General features: G+C 43.0%; 6 protein-coding genes across 6 annotated transcripts; 2 read left to right on the forward strand and 4 right to left on the reverse strand.

The window, feature by feature from the left end:
• Positions 1–741: 741 nt before the first annotated feature.
• On the reverse strand, positions 742–1,077 carry EAF02_005141 (uncharacterized protein; the record flags this gene model as incomplete). Its single annotated transcript, XM_038901189.1, has 2 exons — positions 742–986; positions 1,074–1,077. The coding sequence occupies 2 exons, from the start codon at positions 1,075–1,077 to the stop codon at positions 742–744; spliced, it is 249 nt and encodes an 82-aa protein (XP_038758529.1).
• A 429-nt stretch (positions 1,078–1,506) lies between these two features.
• EAF02_005142 (uncharacterized protein) lies at positions 1,507–2,472 on the reverse strand (the record flags this gene model as incomplete). The annotated part of the gene is made up of 1 exon (XM_038901190.1): positions 1,507–2,472. One exon carries the CDS (start codon positions 2,470–2,472, stop codon positions 1,507–1,509), a length of 966 nt encoding a protein of 321 aa, XP_038758530.1.
• Positions 2,473–2,982: 510 nt separating this feature from the next.
• EAF02_005143 (uncharacterized protein) lies at positions 2,983–5,939 on the reverse strand (the record flags this gene model as incomplete). The annotated part of the gene is made up of 4 exons (XM_038901191.1): positions 2,983–4,361; positions 4,449–5,019; positions 5,075–5,461; positions 5,508–5,939. 4 exons carry the CDS (start codon positions 5,937–5,939, stop codon positions 2,983–2,985), a joined length of 2,769 nt encoding a protein of 922 aa, XP_038758531.1.
• Positions 5,940–7,453: 1,514 nt separating this feature from the next.
• On the reverse strand, positions 7,454–10,403 carry EAF02_005144 (uncharacterized protein; the record flags this gene model as incomplete). Its single annotated transcript, XM_038901192.1, has 3 exons — positions 7,454–7,804; positions 7,861–10,207; positions 10,300–10,403. 3 exons carry the CDS (start codon positions 10,401–10,403, stop codon positions 7,454–7,456), a joined length of 2,802 nt encoding a protein of 933 aa, XP_038758532.1.
• A 2,544-nt stretch (positions 10,404–12,947) lies between these two features.
• EAF02_005145 (uncharacterized protein) lies at positions 12,948–14,153 on the forward strand (the record flags this gene model as incomplete). The annotated part of the gene is made up of 1 exon (XM_038901193.1): positions 12,948–14,153. The coding sequence occupies one exon, from the start codon at positions 12,948–12,950 to the stop codon at positions 14,151–14,153; it is 1,206 nt and encodes a 401-aa protein (XP_038758533.1).
• A 3,151-nt stretch (positions 14,154–17,304) lies between these two features.
• EAF02_005146 (uncharacterized protein) lies at positions 17,305–18,876 on the forward strand (the record flags this gene model as incomplete). Its single annotated transcript, XM_038901194.1, has 2 exons — positions 17,305–17,574; positions 17,704–18,876. 2 exons carry the CDS (start codon positions 17,305–17,307, stop codon positions 18,874–18,876), a joined length of 1,443 nt encoding a protein of 480 aa, XP_038758534.1.
• Positions 18,877–21,799: the final 2,923 nt, after the last annotated feature.

The following is a 21,799-nucleotide window of genomic DNA, read 5'->3' on the forward strand; positions in this document are numbered from 1 at the left end:
GGAGGTTCGAAGGACCGTAGAAGCTAGAACCACTCGTTGCTGGCCCCACATTCACAACCTCCATATTACCTTCTTGAGTATATCGTCATGAAATATTATGAAGCATTTGAGCATGAGCATTCAAAGAGGAAGAGACTAGGTAATTTTCATTGAGAAATCGAGTCTGAAGTGTTCCATTGGGCACTTGGGATCACTTCACTGCTTCTGGCATTGACATTGAATTCGCGATTATTTGGCATCACAGTTATTGGTTTCCCTGTATATCAGTCAACAATGTCATCGAGGGTGATAGGATTTGTTGCGATAACTTACATGCAGCATAAAGTTATCATTGTACACAAGATATGATACAATCCACATCTCCTGACAAAGATCGAGATACACGACCATCCCGTCATTCGAAGCATTTTCAACCAGCAAACGCAAAATACGCCTGTCACTTTACTTCCACAACACATGCCTCTTCTACAGCATCAAAACCAACTAGTCTCGCTAACGAATGCGTTCAACTAGACATTTTCCAGACCCCGAGCTAAGTCCTTCATTTGCAGACTATTATTCCTGATCATCATGCATTCACTTCTTATGGTATGCGACTCTTCGCACCTCCCAAACACCCTCTCCTCCATCCGACCCAACAATTCCATCCACGACCTTCCCATCCACAAACGAATCCAACACTCTCATCTCCTACTCACTGCGCACGTGAATTTGCAAGCCATCCCACCAACCATACCATCCTCACGGCAAATGAGAGTAAACCTCATAGATCTTCATCACCAGATAAACAACCACAAGCACCCAAATCACACCCCAAAGAAACGCCTTCACAAAAAACATCCAAAACGCGAAGAAAAATACAAAAATCGGTGATGCCCAGAGAAGCATCGTCCACAGGATATAGAGCATCAGCAATGTCATAAATACGGATGTGAGGGGGCCCCCCGTGAATTCAAAAAGCAGGGACATGATGGGTCGTTGATGAACTGATATTTATCGTGAAGTTGATGGGTGAAATGAGGTTTCAGAGTGGTGCTGATTAGGAGGATTGGGGATACTAGTGGTCAAATTACCCATTTTTGAAGTTCAATGTTTGGTTTTGCTGTTCCACAGAGATGCGTATGCATGTATCCACATTTGATCTTTGTGTGCAATGCTACACTGTTCACGTGATACCACTCGGAATACTCTGTATTACCTTGAAGCAGATAACATTGTAGATATCGACGCATGCTGGTAATACAATGTGCGTAAACTTTCTAGCAATGATTTTTGTGGTGTAAAGTTGCTGAAATTACTATTCATCACTGGCTAACAGTTCAACAGACTTCAATATTTTCATAATAATGTTTGTTGAGTTATCAATCTATCTACTACCCCTCCCCTAATTCCCCAATCCTAAAGCTAACCGTCAAAGGTCTTCGCCTAAACCCCTCGTACTCTTCCTACCCAGCCAAATAATCCGAGCAAACATGGCAATCCAACCCCCCTCCAACAAACAACCCCTCACTCCACCCTCGAAAAACAATTCAGACACCCCCTCTCACAATGCCAAGTCTCAAACGGATTCTTCGATCCCATAATCCCACTAAGCGACTTCGGAATTGCATGCATCAACAGGCTCAACCTGGGAGGCGTCCACTTCTCCAGAACCTCTGTTGAGAGATGGTGAAAAACGGGTATTCTGGTCAACAATTGATGTGTCGGCGGACCCGCAAGACCCTTTTCAACATCATGACGGTCCTGTACCATTTTAGGAACTAGGTCTCTATATCTGGTGATAGATCTATGGACATCCGTAATTGCAATTCCGAGTGCGCATTGATCTGTCTCTTGGATGGTATTCCAATCGATAGACGAGACGATGTGAGGAAAGCCTCGAGATCCATCTTCGTATGAGTATGAGGTTGCGTAGTCTGTTCCTGCGTAGAGAGTGATTGACTTCAAGGCGTGAGGAGGACGCACGATACTGGTTAGCCATTGATCGAGAGCCGCCGATCCGATGAACTGATTGGCTGGCGCACCCCATTGTGATTGGTCGAGTGCGATGCTCTGACACTGGGCTTTGTGCATCGCGGCTACGAGCATAACTGTGATATCTCCGAATAGGTCGCCGACGGGGCAAATGACATCGCAGTGGGGATTGATGTAGAATCGGGGAGCGAGACCGATGGAAAAGAATCTGAAGTTGTGCTCGGCTACAAGGGCTTTCTTGTAGTATCTCTTAACTTCTGCTCTCGACACTCGGCAAACACTAAATAGTGTGGGAATGGGAGTATCGGATCGAAATCTGACAAGTTGTTTAGTTTCATCTTCTCCGGTGACTTGCTTGCTAAGAGAATGACATCGCTTTGCAGCCACGGGTACATGGCGACGTTCAAAAGAAGCGAATTTCCACACCAAGCGTTGAAGCTCAAGGGGTAGTTCAGGAAACTTCGTGAAGGATTTTGGACGGCTGTGTGAAGAGAACATAGTTTTGGTAGGTAGTGATTTGACAATGGGTGTTGATGATGCGTTGAATATCCAAAGTGAAAAAGATTGCAAATGTCTTTGAGTGAGTATTTCGTAGGTATTGCTTTGGTTGTCTGTATCGAATTGGGCGTTAATGGAGGAGTGGGATTTCTAGGAGGATTGTAGAACTTATATAAGCTAGCTCATCAACCGTTCATACAGCCAAGACGCCGTAAGCTCATTGAAACGGTAGAGAAAAGTGTACCTCTGCTGTATTGGCATCATCAAAACTGTATCTCTTGATCCAACTTCATCCAAAGAATAAAGTTCTGTCAGAATTTCCGTACGCCGTATCATGTTTGACAAAAACAACCCTAAAAATTCGACCAAAACTTCCCAGATGCATTTCCATCATACCGTACTAAAACCATCGCCGTCATCGTATCGCCGTACCTCTCTCAGTTTGTTGACAATAGTCGTGATTAAGTTTCCACGTACCGTACCATCTACCACAAACAACACACCAAATCATTATCCTAAAATCCAAACCCAAAGCCCGCATTTCCATTCCCCGTACCTCCCATTCCAATACCCCCCAATCCAATCCCCTGCATTCAACCAATCAACTTGTCCCCACATCTCTTCCATGCCCATTCCCTCGAGCGATTCCAGTCCCGCATTGAAATCCAAACTTGCCGTAAACTCATCAAAAACCGTCTGTCCAGTATGCGCAGGCTGCGGTAGGAAATTAGCACCTGCATTGTCCCATACTTGTGGTCCCTCAGCTCTTATTCCATTTTCAATCCCCGTGTTATTTGTAAATTCTTGGGCCTGAACTTGTGTTGGATCAATTGTGCTTTGAGCCATCCTGGAAGGGTCTTCTTGGCTAGAGTTGCTTTTCTCCTTCTCCCTTTCCACTTCCCTGTCAAAATCTCCCCCATCGAGAACCCACTTCAAAACGCGCCCCACCACTCCCCTCACCCTTCTCAACAATGCATAATTCCCATCCGTATCTCTCACCCAATCCAAAAACGCACCAAAGAGTGTCAATCTCTGAATTGCTACACTTTTGGGAAATCTCGCCATTGTTTTCTCTTGAGTTCCGATTTTCCTCGTTTCAGAGCCAGAAGCAGAGGCGGAATTTCCACTTACTCTTTTTAGCAACTCCACACAGATTACACCTGCCGCTGGGATTCCATAGCTCGTAATAAACCAATCGAAACAGAACTCAAATCCAACCAACACATCCCTCTTCTCCCACATCATATTGACCTTTTCCAACATTTCTATTGCCGTATCCAATAATCCCTGGATATAATTCCCTTCTAGACTATTTGCTACTGCAAGCCTATATAGCAAAAGGGTGTTGTGTAGCGCTTCAAATGAAAAGATTAATTGTACAAATAGTAATCTCCCTGTTGATGTTGGATTAAAACTGAATTGCGGTGGCCAATTCAGAGTTAAAGAGGCAGTACGAGAAAGAAGAGAATCTATGCGTTCACGACTGATCTCCACATCCACACCTAAAGCTCCCTCTAATATCTCTTCTTTGATCATGTAGATTTGTAAATTGACTCTATAGCAAGTACTACAATAAACTTCACCTTTCCGATTCCATCCTTGCTCATCGCATGCAGCTATTGCTTGTTGCATTTGGGCACGGGGAAGGAAAAGTTCTGTTTCCGAGAGATCGGAAGGCATTTGGAGACGGCAATAGAGACGAGAAATACCAGGCGGTGTGCCGTTGAGAGCTGATGAACATTTGTCCATGTAGTAAACTGTACTGAATAATCGACGCTTGTATTCGGCGGTGGTGGTTAAGAGGCGTGGAGGGAGATGGGGGAGACGGTGGAGTCCAATAGCACACGCTGATGTTACCATATTTCCATGTCGGTTGAGATTACTATAACCTTAATGTTTGAGTGTTATATTAGCCCATCTTCTGAAACGGGTATGATTGTGACTGAGTCCTTCAAATCGAATGAAAAGTAACATACTCTCATCTCCCACCACTGTACTTTCCAACACATAAATAGACACCCGAAATGCAACCACAATCTCATTTACCGTATCCGTGCAATCACACATTTTCCCCATAACATCCGCACACTCGTTCATTCTCCAACTTGTTTGTCTTCTATTCCTTCCATGATTTTCCTCTTCTAAAAACAATGGATTTCCATCCATCAGACTCTGGTATGCTCTTCCTATGAAGCAGAATAAAAGTCCCATAGATTCAAATCGAATGTTGGGCCCGCAAAAAGTGTCGAGCCACGCGACACCATCGTCCGGAGATGAGGGTAATGGTGTTTCTTCGTTTCTGAGTAATGTTTCGACGAAAGGTACAAATTTCTCCTTACTACAAGGTTCAGCTAGGATTGAGCCAAATGTATCATAGATACTCGAAATCAAATATTTGATCATGAATTCGGGCAGGACTGAGAATTCGAGAAGATCGTGATACCGCTCTAGAAGTTTATTACAGCTTGAAAGTGACGGTATGTTCCAAAGTGCTTTGGTGATCATTTCACAACGAATTGTGTAAGATGTCGGTCTATTCGTTCCTAGCTTTGAAAAGATTAAATTTCCAAAAGTCGAAGTGAAATGTTATATGGGGACTCACAAGCGGGGGGCCAAAAGGCCACGAACTAGGATTTTTCCTCCCATCGTCCCCAATATCCAATATTCCTCCTATTCCTCCTGCCAATGTCTCTCTTCTCCTCCCGCTCTCATCACTTTCTCCACTCCCTCTTTCCGCGTCCAATTCCTTCCCCTCTCCATTCCCATCACCATTCCTAAAAACAGCCCCAAAACTTGTAGGCCCCCAGAACCGTCTACTCCTCTTGTAACTAGCCCCGTTCCAATTGTTTTGCATCGTTGGTTTCCCAAGCATTGGATCTATAGAATTCGGAAAGGAAAGTTTATGTGATTGACGATTGGGGGTTGCTGACCTACATCCGCGGGAAGAAAGGTAGACATTGTTTGAGGGTTTTGTGGCTCGAGATTCAGCCTCGGTTGTGAGCATACCAAGAGAATTGTTTGGGGGAGTGACTGACTTGGAGATGTTGTGAGAGTGGCTTGGATTTGTCGAGAGCTTCTGTGCTTTCCCCGCCGCATTCCTCTCTCTCTACATCTCTCATGACCGCAGCATTGGCCAAGCTATCCAATCCTCCTCTTCCTCTTTCTGCATTTCCACCAACCCATTCTTTTCCATTTTCACCTCCCTCTCTGATTCTCCCACTGATTCGCCTCCTTTTCACGCTTCCCCCATCTCCACTCTCTTCCCCACCTTCCTCAGTTCTTCCTCTCTCCCCATCCACCTTCCCGCGACTCATAGGCGCGGGATGATACCAACACCTTCCCTCGAATCCCTTCTTCACACATCTCCCGCAATATGGCTGTTCATGCCCACAAGCCAATTTCCCAATCCTACACGGTTCACACGAAGGACGTTTGCCGTTTCTGCGTAGATTAGGTGCTGAAGACATAATCTTGTCTCCTCGAGCAAAAAGCCGAGCTCGCTAGGGAGATATATTCCGGACTGTTACAAATTCGCAACTCCTTGTTTTTTCAAATTCCGTTTCCAAACAGGAAAAGAATCAGGGGAGATCACGAGTCTCTGTGCTCTGTAACAAACTTAATTCCAATAACCACACACATAGATAAATCGTGTTTTCGCAAACCGGTAACTACACAGTGATGGCCAATTCCGTTGCTCTTGTGACTCACTTCAATTCAATTTACAAGATAACCACAACGTCACAGAGGGTCATGTTGAGTTGACTGAGTATGAAACACTCATGGTGAAAATAGTGATTAAAAATCAAAGTAAGCTACATTCTCGGATGTTGCCTGCGTACGTGCACGTGCCAACATCATCGCCCTATTCCCGAAATAGATCTGACCCTTGCGAGACGAGCCAGTCTACTGGGTTCGTGGATATCAAGGGGTGGATGTCCAAGTAAATGTGCCAAGAAGAGTCGGTGATATGGAAAAAGGAAGGCAGTGATAGGCAGAAGATTGTAGAAAATAAAAATATTGCAACTTGGTCATAGTCAAGGGTCATCACATCACATCACATCACACTCATGTAAATACCAGTTTATTCTCGTATGATAATTTTTATTGAGATTGATATGATCAAATTACCTATGACTTCATACTCACCCCGCATGGGTAAGTAAAGTGAATAGAGAGTCATGGATATTTTCTCAATCATCCTTTCATTTTCAGTCGGTTCGCTGATCCGATATTTCGTTTAATGACTCCTCTCCTAGCATTCATCTGATCAGATCTGCTTGCCTTCGCTCGCCTGACCACTTGCGCTCTTCACCAAATAATTCATTTCTTGCTTGCACATTCGCAAAAAGAAATATCCACTCCATCTCTGATATCATACACTTCATCCCAATCGCCCCCCTCAATTACGATTTCCCTCCACCACCGCCTTCCATCACTCGCCACAACAATGAATCAAAGTACGCGAGGTAATCAAGCAACGAAATCAAGGTCATCCTGCCAAAATAAAAGAGTAAATTGACCAACGATCGATCAAGGTTCATTATCAGCACGCATGAAAGCGGTACTGGCAGCATGTGTAAATCAAAAAGCAAAACTCAACTACTATCCTCCAGTCCTCCATCTCTAGACACATTTCCCCCCATTCCTGATGTCATGAATATACCGAAGAACGCATAAAGCATGTGCTACATCGACTGATCCTATTCGAGTCTTCCAGGCATTTCGAATACCAGATCCTCGAAAGTAGAAACTCGAATAAAAATTGTAAGTCGATGAATGAAATGCATGATATCAAATGGGCTGTGAATGAGTTTTTAAAAAGTTTGATATTGTACAACGTGCCCGTAAGTGTGCGAGGGAAAGATAATGTACAATTTGAAAGGCCATTTTCTTAAGAGTTGTCGCCACAAATCCCAATATTTGGCAGCGAAGTACGAGCTCCCAAGTTTGCAACCAGGATGGAGGTTCATTCAAGATAAGATTACTCTTCTTCAGAATCTGAAGACTCATCACCACTTGATTCGTCTTGTGTGTGTTGCTCGACGCTCTCGATGGGTTCTTGAGAAGCTGATCCTGGCCCTTTCTTGAAATCTTGAACCTTTTCTCTGAGCAATGCGATCTTTCGTTCTTGCTCAGTTTTTGTCATAGGCTTGTTCTTCTTCTTTGGAACAGGTTTTGTAATCGCACGAGGCTCTTCCTTTTTATCCTGATACTGCGCTTTAACATTAACGACAGTTTCTGGTGAATGGATGACGACGCTATCATAAATCTTCCAGAGAAGATGTGCTTGAAGTGATTCAATTTCCATTTCAATAGTACCATCTTCCTCGACCTAATTAACAAGGTTAGCCAATCTATAATTATTGAACATGTAAATGTGTTACTTACCACCATCTCTGGATGAGCTTCTTTGACCAATTCCATGATTTCCGCAGTAATCTGATCAGGCAACTGGCCAATTCCTTGGGAAATCACTTCCTTCTCGAGAACTCCCAGGGATCTTTCTTTGCGAACTCCTCCAGATTTCTTCGGTGGTCCAGTAGTGCTCTTTTTTGTTGGGTTGAATTTCTTAGATGGTTTAGAGGGCTTTGATTTCTTGCTAGGTTTCTTGGCAATTGCCGCCGCTTTTTCTTTTTCGACAGTTTCTTGAATGAAAGTAAGAATTTTCCTCTGCAAGGCAATGGCATCTGGGGATTCCGGTTTTGACAACATATCAATAAGCTTGGCTTGTTCGAAAAGAAGTCGGGCGGTAGCAGCACCTTGTAATGCTTCTTGAACGGGCTCTGGCTCATCTTCGCTCTCCTCTTCCTCCTCGCTCACTTCATCCCTGTCGGGAGTCACAGCAACGGGTTGATGATCAGCGATCCATCGATCCTTCCGAGCTAATAGTCCATTGAATACCTCCTCAAACTGCTGACCCATGACACGGACGGGATTGCCTTCTGGATTGAACTTGTAACAATTGTGAAAAATGAGTTTCACATCTTGTTCAAACTCCTTCGCTCTTGTATAGGCGCCATTTTGGAGCTTCTCAGAGACAGTGGAGATATCCATAGGCGATTTAATGACAGTAAAATAATTGGGAATTTGCAATGCGACAGGGTCAACAGGATCCATGAAAGCATTGGAAAAAGTCAAGTATTTTGGCTTCTTCAGTTCATTCAGTGTCTCTTCACACCACTTGAGCTCGACAGAATATTTCTTGCTCTTAGGTCTTGCGGAAGAGTAAGGTAAATCCTTGTTCTTTGGTGGATGAATTTCACGCTTTGGCCTGCCGTCTTTTGTTGAATCCCGACGAATTAATGGTGTACTGGTGACTGGGTCAAGAGCAAAAGTTGGGGCTGGAGCACTCATGGGTACAGCAGCGCCAGTAGATCCGCGAGATGGTCTTCTAGCAGTAGGAGTGCGAGCAGCGGTATCAAGAGAAGGCGTGGGTCGCTTAGGTTTCTTGACTTGGGCTTTGGCAACATGGGCTGGTGGCTCGGGTGGTAGACTTCCTAGCTTAGTGATAATCGATGTCTTTACATCATTGGCAGCGGCCGTGATGGGATTATCAAGACCATTGAAAGCAACGGCGTTTTCGTAAAGAAGCACGGCATCATCCTTGATGGCTTGAATCGAAGGGTATTCGCCACTTTTGATCTTCTTCTCCATGCTGCTCAGATCAACCTCATTCTTGACTTTCTGTGCATAAGCATCTGCGAACCCAGGCCAAAGAATTGCGACCGGAGATCTGAAATTCTTTCCAGCAGCAGTCTTGATCACATTTTTGATGATTTTAATGATCTCTTTGGTCTCATGTTGAGTGATTGGGCGCGACACATTGCCATTGGAGGACGAAACACCATTTGTAGTTACTCCGTTGTGCGCAGGAGCTGGTGTTCCGACGTGCGAAGGAATTCGAGGTTCCTCACTTTCCTCAGTCTTGGTGCGTTTGGCAGATGGTTCTTCTTCACCATCGTCCTCTCGCTCACGAGCAACTTTTGTAACCTGTGGTTGTGCAGGCGCATCTGTCATATCAACATCACTTCTACCAAGATTGGCAGCGCCGGATTCTTGAGTGGAGTTTACAGTTGCTTGCTCCGGCTTTGGAGAGAGATCCATGTCAACAGAAGGTGGGGCATTGTTGGGAGATGATGGGGGAAGATCGGGTCGGGGCGCATCGAAGCTGAGGTTCATGCCGTCAACACTTTCGGCTTTCGTCTCTTGAGCTGGTGCAGAAGTCTCTCGTTCCAAACTCAATGACTCTGCCTTTTTCTCTGAAGCTGGCAATGAGGGTTGTCGTGTGGTTTCCGGTACTTGAGTAAGTGGAGATACTTCATCCCGCATATCGGACACAGGAGCTTCGACAATGGGTGGAACTGCTGTAGGTGCGAAAGTATCGTTTGCAGCCTCGGGCACTGAATCAGCTGGTGTAGGTAGATCGGATACAGTACGGTCTGGTTCTTCGGTTGCTTTTGAAGGTTCGTCGGAAACAGTTGTTGTATTCGAGTCTTGAAGTTGAGATATGTTTTGACTCTCGGGAGAATCTTGCGCATGCGATTCAGCTACTGTAGACCGAGGAATGGAACTGATTATGGCATGCGATTCTACATTCAAGTCCCCATCGGACTTTAAGGTAGAGGTGATTTCAACAGATTCAGAATTGGTGACTTCGGGCGCGGGGGATTTTTTCAATTCAATATCAGAGGTTGTTTGTTGTTGTTCAATTTTGGTATCATCTCGAGTAGAAGATCTATAATTTTTCATTGATAAATATAAGTGTACAAAAGATGAGGAGAGAAAAAAAGGAAACCGAGTAAAGAAATCATGGTAGAGAAGACTTACCCGTTGATATTAAGATCCAAAGCCATCGTATCAGATGATGGAACGGGTATTGCCTTTTGCTCCAAAGCTACATCTTCTGAATGCTGGGTGGTCATGACGGCCATCAACAAACAGAGATCCTCTATTCACAGAGGTATTGCTTGCGACAAAATTGATGAAAAGATAGCTCTGGGCTAGCAGTTGAAGTTGGAGAAATTGAAAGAAAAGCAATGCGACAAGGTCGAATTTATCGGTTCTTTGAAAATCGTATGGTTTCCGATAGTCTTAATTGTTGGTTGTAAGATGGATGGATGTGTTGCGACCAGAGGGATTATTTAAGTTGGTTGAGGAATACTGTTGAGTAAATCAGTTAGACTGCGCCCGAAAGACCACGCGACTTGTATGTAGTGAATAAGAAAAAAGAGAAAAGTGTATTGACTTCAAAACTGAAGTGTACCCAGCAACAAAATAATATAAAATGATGTATGAAGCTATTGAGGCAAGGTGGCGGGATATGTGAATGCTCTTCCTAGACCTGCCTTTATTTTAATCCTCGGCGCAGCCTCGTCGATATGCGACAAAGAATTTGAGTTGCAGCCTTGCGATTTCAAAGGTAAGGAAGGTTCAAAGGTTCGATCAATATTTGGCCACTTGCACTCTTGGTTGATTTCCACTTTGATAAGCTTGACTTCCACGCAGAACAAAACGATTGAATTTGCTGGATGGCAAAGTACAATCGCGAAATGGGAATGCGAAATGGAAATGCGAAATGGGAATGATTTTGTTTTGTTGGTATGGTGGTAGGTAGGAAGTTGGAAGCTGGAAGCTGTAGTTGAGAGCTCTCTCTTTTTGTGCTATTGTTTTGATAGAAGACACGCGACTTTGATTCGGAATTCCGAATTCCCTTTTTCTTTTGCTCTTTGTAAATCAGTGAATCGTCAATTGTGAAGTGAATTGATGATTGTGATGTAGAGATTGAAATTATGTTATAATCAATCTCCTTGTTCGAATTGGAATCAAATCAAATCGCAATGAGAGAGGTTGAGAGCGGGTCAGATGAAGCGCGACGCGATTTATCGTGAAAAGGTACAACTAACGAAAGAGACCTCCCCCCCAAAATCGAGATTGTAAACAAGGCCGATCTAGCGGGAACTAGTGGGTGCATGTAACTTCAAATACAGGTTATTGATAATGAAACCCCTGACCTGATGTAATAGTGCTGCGTCGTATTGTGTGAGAGTTTTGATACGAACTTGGAATCTCTTCACTCTCCAAAATGATGTTGATGAATGAATGAATGGAGCGATTAATAAGAGAAATGAATTCGTCTTCGTCGTTCCAAGTTGATCCGATGCGCGCAACCAACCACAAAGGAAGGATAAATGAAAATGGAATTCGATTACCCCCGGTCCTTCTCGGCAATAACGTTCCTCCTTTCCTTTCCTTTTCTTTCCTCTCCTTCACTCAATGCACGCCACAACAAAAGAAAGTAAAGGGGAAAAAGAGGAGGGAGGAGAGAGGGGTGAAGAGAGAAGGGAGAAGAGAGAATATTAACCTTTTGCGACTGCTCGTATTCTTCTTTTGTTGAAAAGAATATCAAGAAGTATATCCTCAAAAAATAAATCAAGTTGTGTAAACAAAGCGACAGGACAAACGATTAAAAGAAGATAAAATAAAACAAAAACAATATAAAATAAAACACTCCGATCACAGTAATACAAGTGAAGAATGAATTATTTGGGGAGCTTAGTCGTGGGAGTGGATTGCGTGGTGTTTGTTGATATTCAATCGATAAGGAAAATCGTTATCGTCTTTCTTCTTTCTTTCTTCTGTTGATGATCTAAGAATGGTCGCGAGGACGGTCATGTGCCGTGGTGAGGTGAGGTGAGGTGTATTTTGAGTGAGGGTTTGGCTGTTGATCGGGGGTGGTCGGTGCTCTCCAGTGCTTTGGACGAATGAGAAGGCTGTCGCAAAATCAACCTTTAAAAAATTTGGTTGCAAGACGAGAACTTTCGGGGGGACATACGATTAACATATTTAAACGATAGCAAGTGATGACCATGAAACTAAACCTAATGCACTATTAGTAAACTTATTAACACCTTGTGCTTAATCTGCAGGCTGCCTCGTACCATCCAATCACATCCGCTCAGACGCTCCTTCCGCCCCACATGAAGTAAGGAAAGGGAAGGCTCGGCAAGGATGGTCAAAGGTTAAAATGGATCAAGACACAAGAAGGATATCCATTGGACCAATCACCGCAACGTCAACAACAGAATTAAGCCACATTTCCATTCTTGGATCCACCTTATCTGGCCCGCATCGACACTTTGGTGCTCACGATAGCCACTCCACGTGATCCAGATTTATTTTTTCTATCTTGGGTAAAAAAAAGTTTCTCGAAGTTTTGGTTTGATAGCTTCAATGGTAGAGATTATACCTCAACTCATTCAGCACCACCACCATTTGAAAGTATATCGTATTGATTCCATACAATCTCAATTGGGTCGTCACGTCTAATTTTCATTCGACCTTTTCAATTCATTCTCTTTCGAAAAATTGTTCATTGATTGTTCGCCAATTCCTCAATTCGAGATAATCTACCTAATTTTCGTCAGATTCAATTTTCCACCCTCTTTCTTACATCGCACAACCCACAATCAAACAAAATGTCGACCAAGAGAAAGCTCCCGACCAAGCTTGGTCAACCAATGGTTAAGCAAGGTGTGAAATCATTTGGAATTGGTCACTTGGATGAATCGAAAACTGTGGTATCGGGTGGAGGAGCTGCCAGCAAAGTGAAGACAAATGGAGCGAAGAAGAACGAAGTGGTTGAAATATCCAGCGACGAGGAGGAACAAAGTGACGATGATATGGAGGAAGTCGAGGAAGATGGAAGTGATATTGAAGAAGATGGCAATGTCAACGCCGATGTGACAATGGGAGATGAAGGAGCTGAAGCTGCCGAGGAAGATGGAGAACCAACATTCGGAGATCTTGTTCGAGCAAACGCCTCGGAACCTATCGATGTTGCCGCCGCTTTCGCAGATTCTAAATCTCAAACCCTTTCATACCCTCAAAATTCAATCCAGGCTCCTTCCGGCGCATCCCTCGGAACGGTTCTTACTCAAGCACTCAAGACAAACGATGTCGCCTTATTGGAATCCTGCTTACATACTACGGATCTTAGTACGATTAGAGCTACAATTCAAAGACTCGATTCTCCTCTCGCCGCAATCTTATTACAAAAATTGGCAGAAAGATTACATAGAAGACCTGGTAGAGCTGGTAGTCTCATGGTGTGGGTTCAATGGTCAATGATTACACATGGTGGTTACTTGGCAACTCAAAGAGGTCTCATCAAGAAGTTGTCCGAGGTAAACCGAGTTCTCGATGAGAGATCAAAAGCTCTACAACATCTTTTATCGTTAAAGGGCAAATTGGATATGTTGGACGCTCAAATCGAATTACGAAGAGGCATGCAAAACCGATCAGGATTGGACAGCGAGGATAATGATGAGGGTGTCATCTACGTTGAGGGTCAAAGTGATGACGAGGAGGAAGTGATCGTGAATGGATTACCTCAAAGACTTGCCAAGAACGGAGATCTCGAAGATATTTCGGATTCTGAGATTGAAGAGGAAATGCTTAATGGTATGGTGGCGGAATCTGATGAAGAGGAAGAAGATAGTGAGGATGATTTAATAGATGATGAGGCTGAGGAAACTGATGCGGATTCTGGGGATGAGGATGAAGTTGATCACGATGATATTGACGAGCAAGGAGAAGATGACGAAAGTGATGATGCCGAACAAGGACCACCACGATCCAAGATGCAAAAATTAACAGGCAATCGTTTCCAAAATAGAAGATAATCAAGAGAGTTTTGACTGTTCAATGCATCTTGGGCGTTTGCATGGTTTGGAGTTATTTTTGCATGCTTCTTTTTCCTTCTCTTTTTCTTCTTTTTTTTTCCTAGGTGTGGTGTAGGAGGATCTCAAAAAGAACACTTTTGTTTTGTAGGAGGATACCTATCTTCTGTTTTTTTTCCCACTGTATTGTATTTAACGGCTATGGATACGAGCATATGATTGATATCTTGATTATATATGCTGTTTTTCCCGTAGGCGAATAGACACCTACCTAGTAGATAGATACCTAGATATTTGGCTGAGCTTGTGCTTGAGCTTGCTTGGATACTAGGTACATAGGTATTCAATAGGACTAGATAGGTATCAATATGATGATGGATTTTGTAGTCATATAATATCTACCTACTTAGGTAGTATGTTGTTCTTGTGAGTGAGTATTTGTATTGATAGATATGGTTTTGTGAGATTTGAGATTTGAGATTTGAGATTTGATCGGGTGGATTTTGGAATGCTGGCCCTGGCTACTTACTACCTAGGTATTAACAACTCTTCCTCGTACGATTATATTGTATATACAACCGAGGAAGGTTACTCGTTCCCTAGATTAGGTACCTAGGTAAATACTACGGAGTACTGGTAGTGTAGGTATTCATTCATCCGCTGCGTATACTGGACTGGGTAGGTTATTTGGTGGGATTTCTTTATGTGGGTTGGTATGGAATGGTGGTGGTTTGTTTATATCTCATACGAGTATTTTATATGAGTATCTGGATCTGATAAGGAAGTCTCAAAGTTGTGGGTTAAATGTTTGATATGTCTAGGTACTACGATAGGTAGGCTCGTAGGTACTGAGAGTTGTAGATGGGGTTGATAGATCACGTGAGCTGATATTACTAATAAGGTTAATGCGGAATCTGGAATTGATGGGATTGGATGAGCTTCGCGATGAAAATGGATTGAGATTTGGAATGTGATGGGTTTCATCGGATTTTTAGTTGTGTTTGGGATTGGATTGCTGATGGGATGGGATGGGATGGATTAGGATAGGAGGTACTAGGTAAATGTCGGATTGGATTGGATTGGCTAGATTTATTAATATTTTGATATGTATATTTCTAGAAGAGGGCTAAGTGCTCCAATACGCGCGGGAGGGATGGCGTGGCGTGGCGTGGCGTCTAGAAGGGAAGAGTAAGGAGGAGGAGGATGGATGTACTCTGTATTGGTCTATCTAGTTTTTTTTGCGTGATGGAGGTGCTTGCTTACTTATATGTACTGTACTGTAACCTAGTAGGTATGATTGGATATTTCGTTTATTTTGTGTAGATACCTACTAGGTATGTAGGTGTGTATGAATGAATGGAGGAGAATTACATTTGTGATTTAGAGGGTTTTGGTCATTTATTCTACTTACTAGGTATACCTATATAGAGTAGAAGTTCTAGGGAAGGGTTGCCGATATCGTCGTTGGATATTTAGATGTACTGTTAGAAGTATTAGGTAGGTATTTTGGGGTGGAGAGAGAGAGAGAGAGCCATGTTGTTAGGGAAAATGATTTCTGTGCGGTATATCGTACAGAATAGTATATGTATGAATATCATTTGATTTGTATGCTAGGTATGCTTCAGAGATAGATTGATGATGTGATTAGTCGCTGGTGAGGCTTTTCAGTTACTAGGTTTTTATATGATGTGTCTCACACTTGGTGTACATCGTACTGTTGTATATGTCACAGTTTGGTATGCCTCGTACTATTGATTGGTGTTAGTGTTAGTGTTGGTGATGATAATAGTAATAATACTCACCACAGCAGAAAGAAAGTACGAAGTCTACGGATATTCTACGGTTAAGCAAAACGTACCTCTTATTAGGACTGTACTTGAGCTTTCATCATCATCATCACCAGCCATCGGGGTTTCGGATGACTTTCCAAGGTTCTCTCATCATTATATTATGTTGGTGGTACTTCCTTTTCGTTTATGCATCCAAACATTCAATTCCAGGTTTATTGTAGCACACTTGCATATGTATTACCTAGTAGGAATTGAGTACTGGGTAAGTAGGCTCGAGGATAGGTATGTCTATATTATTTATGTTCGTCTCATTTCATTTCATTTCATCTCATCTCATTATTATTCATTGGCACAACACTCCTCAACATAACGAGATATCCATTCATTATTTATCCATCTACGAACTCATTCCCTCACCCATGAATCGAGACCTTCCCTCAACCTTCCATCATCCATGATCCATCATCCATCTAATGATTATCCCACACAAATTATTTTTAACTTTGGAACTTTTCCTTCCCACCACCCACTCAACAAGGGCACCGTTGCACCAAAAGAAAAAGCTTACGAGTCCTGGTTGCGTGTCGATGCAAGCTCATGGGCCACGGCTAACTTTGACGGGCTATGCAGTGACAGTCTCATTCTAGATTACGAGTATGTATGTCCCCCATACTGTGCCAGAGGTGGTAGGGCTACAGATTTAAACTGGACTGGGAAGGAATTGCTAAGATCTTACATGATCTTATGATTATGATTATTTCATTACCCAGTCTCCAGCCAGTCTCCAGTTTCCTCGACCTATCTGATTCGCATGATTCGTAGGTATCATTCGTACTTTGATCTTGCTTTGATTATCTTTGCTACTTTCGACTTTCTTTATATTGCTCTGCTTAATTTATTCTTCCTCTCTTCCTGTCAAAGACTCGTATCTTTGCTCATAAGCAAGTTTTGTTCTTCGTATTGGTTGCTGCAATCTGTACTCTGCCATTATCAATATACTCATTCTTTGGGGGGACCTTTTTTACGATTGATGTTTCTTCATTCTTTTATTTATATTTAACGAGAGAGGCTCAAAGTATATTTATTTATACACTTTGTCCTTTGAAGAATCAACAGAAAAGAGAAGGTGATAACACATCCGCTCTTGGCGTACGCAACGCCAGCATTCTTGGCAGCATCATAATCCTACCATTTTCAGGAACAAAGTTAACAAGGCTGAATTCTATCAGAAGTACGAAAACTTTGTGTATTCACGAGTACTTGATTTCGGCTTTTTTGTATTTTCTTTAGATGCAATCGCGGCTGAAGGGGAAGGGAGGAGATTATTGAATTTACCCGGGGTTTTGGTGGTTGGACTTGCGACAATGCGCGCTTTTACAAGATTGGGTGCGTCGGTGTTTGCGATGGTCCTATCGTTAATGACCATCTTGGCTTTATTACCTCAATCGAGATACACCGAACATTTGAGGAAGATTGGGATAGGAGGGACGAGTATTAATGATGTGACGGATGGTTTGTGGGATTGGGCAAGTGGAGATGATGATGGAGGGGATGGGGAAGAAGGAGGTGTGAGATTGGTGGTTTTTGGAGATAGTTGGGTTGATGATACGATGAAGAGAATGGGGATGGAAAGGGTAGAAGTTTGGACGAAGTTCTTTGTGAAGAGGTATGTTTTTATTTTCTCTATCTTCTGATTGTTTGATTCATGGGTTTGATCAATTGAGGTTTGACAATTGGCACATTTTCTAATTGATGGTTTTCAGCTCTCGTGTATTTCAAAAATCAATCTAGCAGTATCCCAACCCGCATCTTCATACCCATCATCACCACCCACTGGTGCCTTTTCATCGAACAAAGTCTACCTTTCTTCCATCGAAAATACCGCAGGTCAAAATAACAACGAAACGAAAATTACCCCCGAATCTATGCTCCCTGATCTTGAAGCTCAAGTAAAATCCTTCATCGCCCTTCCTCTGCCAAAAAAGAAACTCAAGGAAACAATCTTCGTCATCTCATTTGGCACGTGGGATGTATGGCATTATGCATCTCTCGATTATAACAAAGCTCAAGAGGCCCAAAAAAAAGCTGTCGCAGAAATGTTCGCACAACTCGATAATTTATACGCACATCATAGGGAAACTTTGGAAGTTGCTCACGTTGTCGAAAAACCACATAACGAATCGCATGTTGTGCCCAAACCACAATTTAGAATCGTCATTCAAAAACTTTTCGATCCTACAATGTTGCCTGGTTGGATCAGTCAAAGACCTATTCCATTGAAACCTAGTTCTGTGTCGGAACACCAGAAAAATGCTGTTTCGTTGGTGAGAGATTGGGATAATAGTGTGGAAAACTTTATCAAGCCTTGGTTTGCTAGCACACCAGAAGCCACCACTACTTCTGAATGGGCTGAACCAGCACCAGTACCAGAAGAACACGGATCTGGAGATGCGGTTCCAGAAACATTCGACCAGAACGATGGACAGCAATCGCAATCGCAGGAAAAGCGAGAGTCGGAAAGCGTTGTTGAGGCGGAAAATAAACCGGATATTCCTCCACCACAGAAAGATATCTATTACTATGATCTTAATAGATTCCTCACGGAAATTATTATAGAACATCAATTGGAAGATGAAGGATTATCTGATGCGAGTGGACTCGGTACAAAAGAAAGTCCATATGTTTCCGTATATGATCCTTGTGTACGAGCGGGAGATGACAGGACGAGCAAGAAAAGAGGACCTGGGGAGAAGCGAAAATCGGGAAATATCAATAAGAGAAGTGAGAAGAGAGGAGAAATGAAAGATACGAGGGCATTACCAGATATTAATGGATTACTCGTCTGTGACCAACCGGATGAGTATCTTTTTTGGGATGATTTTAATATGGGGGGACAGGCGAAAGGAGACGGTGGGGGAAGGAGATTGCGAAGATGATTAGAGGGGGAAGACGTTGAGGAAGAGTTGGGGAGATGGGACTGTACCGGGTGTGTGAGTGGGTGTGAGTTGTGGGGAAGAGGGGGAAGTAAGATTTACGAAATTAAAGCATTTTTGGAGTTTTCGAGTGGAAAGAAGCGTGCATTCATTGCATAGCATGGCATGGCCATGGCATGGAAGGCGTTTGGGGATTGGGATTGGATTGCGATTGTGATTGTGATTGCAATAGATACTCTTTTTGCGGAGTGAGTTTTTACATTTGTATATACCTTTCTTTTTTTGATTTTTTGGTTTGGATGGTGGGGGTGGAGGGAGAGGGGAGGGGAGGGCTATGGGGGGTGAGGTGGGGTTGGTTATATAGTTTTATAGGATTTAATCTATATATACCCACGCGATTTTCTTTTGTGGATTTGATGAATGTGGAGGGGGAGAGGTTGAGGAGAGGTAGAGGGAGATGATGTATATAGGTGTGGTTGGGAAGTAGAAATAGAAGGTAGAAAATGGAATTTTACTTATTGTTAGGTATGTGGATATATGTATTTGGTTGCTTGTTGATGGTGATAAAGATGAAGATGGTGATGGTGGTGGTGGTGGTGGTGAAGATATGGAATGATGAGGATTTGTGGTGGAATTTGGGGGGAAATTTGGGGGAAAGGTTGGGGTAGATGGGGTGGAGGGGGTGGAGGGGGAGGGTGTGAGATGGTGTGAGATGATGTGAAAGGGTTTGTAGGAATGTGAATGAGGATGAGGATGAGAAATGAAATTATGTGGATTTATTGGGGGGGTGGGGGAGGGGGGGAGAAGGGGGGGGTGAATAATAATGAATAAATGTTAATAAGTGAGTGAGTGAGTGAGTGATAATGAATGAAGACGGAGATGGAGATGGAGATGGAGATGGAGATGGAGAATGGAGATGGAAATGGAAAAAAGATAGAGATTGAGATAAAGATAGAGATATAGATAGATATAGAGATGGGAATGGAAGTAAAATCATATTCGATCAAACTAGGTTTATATAGCAGGAGAATGAGATGAATGAGGTGAATGAGGAGGAAAAAGAAAAAGAAGGAAAACAATGGAGAAGCGAGATGGGGAGGAAGATTGGGAGGAAGATCGGGAGGAAGATATAGCATGCGATGTATAGGCTGATGTGCACGAGTTGTATGGATGGATTATTGAGGTGTATATATGGTTTGTATGGATTGTTAAATTGGTAAGAGGATTGATTGTGGAGTTTGTAATCTGTGGGGAGAGAAATAGAATATTGTGAAAGAGGAGAGGGGGAGAGGGAGAGTGGGGGAGAGGAAGAGGAGAGGAGAGGAGAAGGAGGAAAGGGAGAAGAATAGGGAGTAGGGAATAAATAAGAGATATGGAGAAAGAAGACGGGTTAAAGGAGAAGTCAACATGGGGGGCACGGGTGTTGGAGTCCGAACCTTAGTTATAACTTGGGACTTGACAGTTAGGATTTGGAAGTTGGGACTTGAAATTTGAAAAGAGAATGGAGAAAGGGAGAGAGAGAGGAAGCAATTATGGAGAAAAAGGTAAAGAGGGAAAAGGGAGAGGGTGGAGAATGATGGGCTGAAGTAGAACCAATTGGTGGGATAGCAGGATGACATAGATGGATGTGCGATGGTTCTTGGGAGTGTTGAAGTGGGGCGGATTGTAGATCGAGGGGGATGGGTAATGGGGAGGGGGAATGAGGAATATTGCCATGTGTGTTGGAGTTGGTATATTGTGTCTATGTGTTTTTGAAGATTAGAAACCAAGGTTGACCCTTGGGGTGGTCTGTGTCGCAGCACGCCTTGGTACGGATGCGCACACTCTTTCTCGGTGGTGTATTGGTACTCGTATGATTTCCGAGTGGCGGGTTGGGTTTTCGTGGATCCGGTGGTGGGGTGGGTTGAGAGGTTATTGAATTTGATCCGAATTGAGTTTGAGTTTGTGAGTGTTGTTTGTTTGTGTTGGGTTGTGTTGATTTGAATTGAGATGAGTCGGCTTGGATTGATTCGATTTGTTGTGTGTTGAGGGAGACTTGAGGGAGAGTTGAGAGTTAAAGGTAAACTCGCTCGCGAGAACAGGCGGCGGAGGAAGAAGTGGACACGAATAATCGTGGTTGTTTATTGGCTTGGCTTGGAATCGAGATTGAGTGGATATTGGATAGGCAGTTTGGTAGGGGAAAGGTATGATGGAGAGACAGAAGATAATAAGTGATATTTGAAATTTTACCAGAGCAAAGAGTAAAGAATCGAGACAGAAATAACTTTCAGACGCACATAGATGGATGGAAAAGTAGAGCTAACTTTCAAGTAGTACAAAATGGAATTTTGAAGTAGAGAGCGTGGGTTTTGTATGTATGTATGTGTTGTTTGTGGAGAATGAAAGATAGAGAGTAGACAGTTGAGATGAAGTGGAAGGAGTGAAGGATTTGGAAAGGAGAGAAGGATTTAGAACTTAAAGCGAGAGGTAGGAGAGAGAATTGCTGGCTGTCTAGCAACTGATGACTCAACAGATATCAATTTCGTTGATTTTGATGTTGCTCTTGGGATTTATGCCAAGTGGAGATCTGTCTGTGCAGGTGTTTAAACGAAAATTAGGAGAGTAAAAGTTGAAGCGTAGGTTGTGATGAGAAGTGAGAGGTAACAAGTACCTGTAGATTGGATATTGGGCATTGAAGAGTGCTTTCGGATAGAAACTTCAAAGGAGACGAGCCAGATTGAGGGAGTGGAGATGTAAGAAGTATTTTGTTGTTTGTTTCCTAGAAGTATGTGATATCAGGTGTGAGATTTCGATTTGGATATGTTCAGGAATCGACAGGAATGAGAATTTGTAGTAATGACTGCCTGGTTATGAATGTGTCCTGGAAGTCGGTTGAGGGGTCCTCGGCATTCGTATTCTTGGAATATGGAAGATCATGAGTGAAGAT

Source organism: Botrytis sinoallii (assembly GCF_014898435.1).
Source record: "Botrytis sinoallii strain Bc 23 chromosome Unknown BSIN_008, whole genome shotgun sequence".
Classification (NCBI taxonomy): domain Eukaryota; kingdom Fungi; phylum Ascomycota; class Leotiomycetes; order Helotiales; family Sclerotiniaceae; genus Botrytis; species Botrytis sinoallii.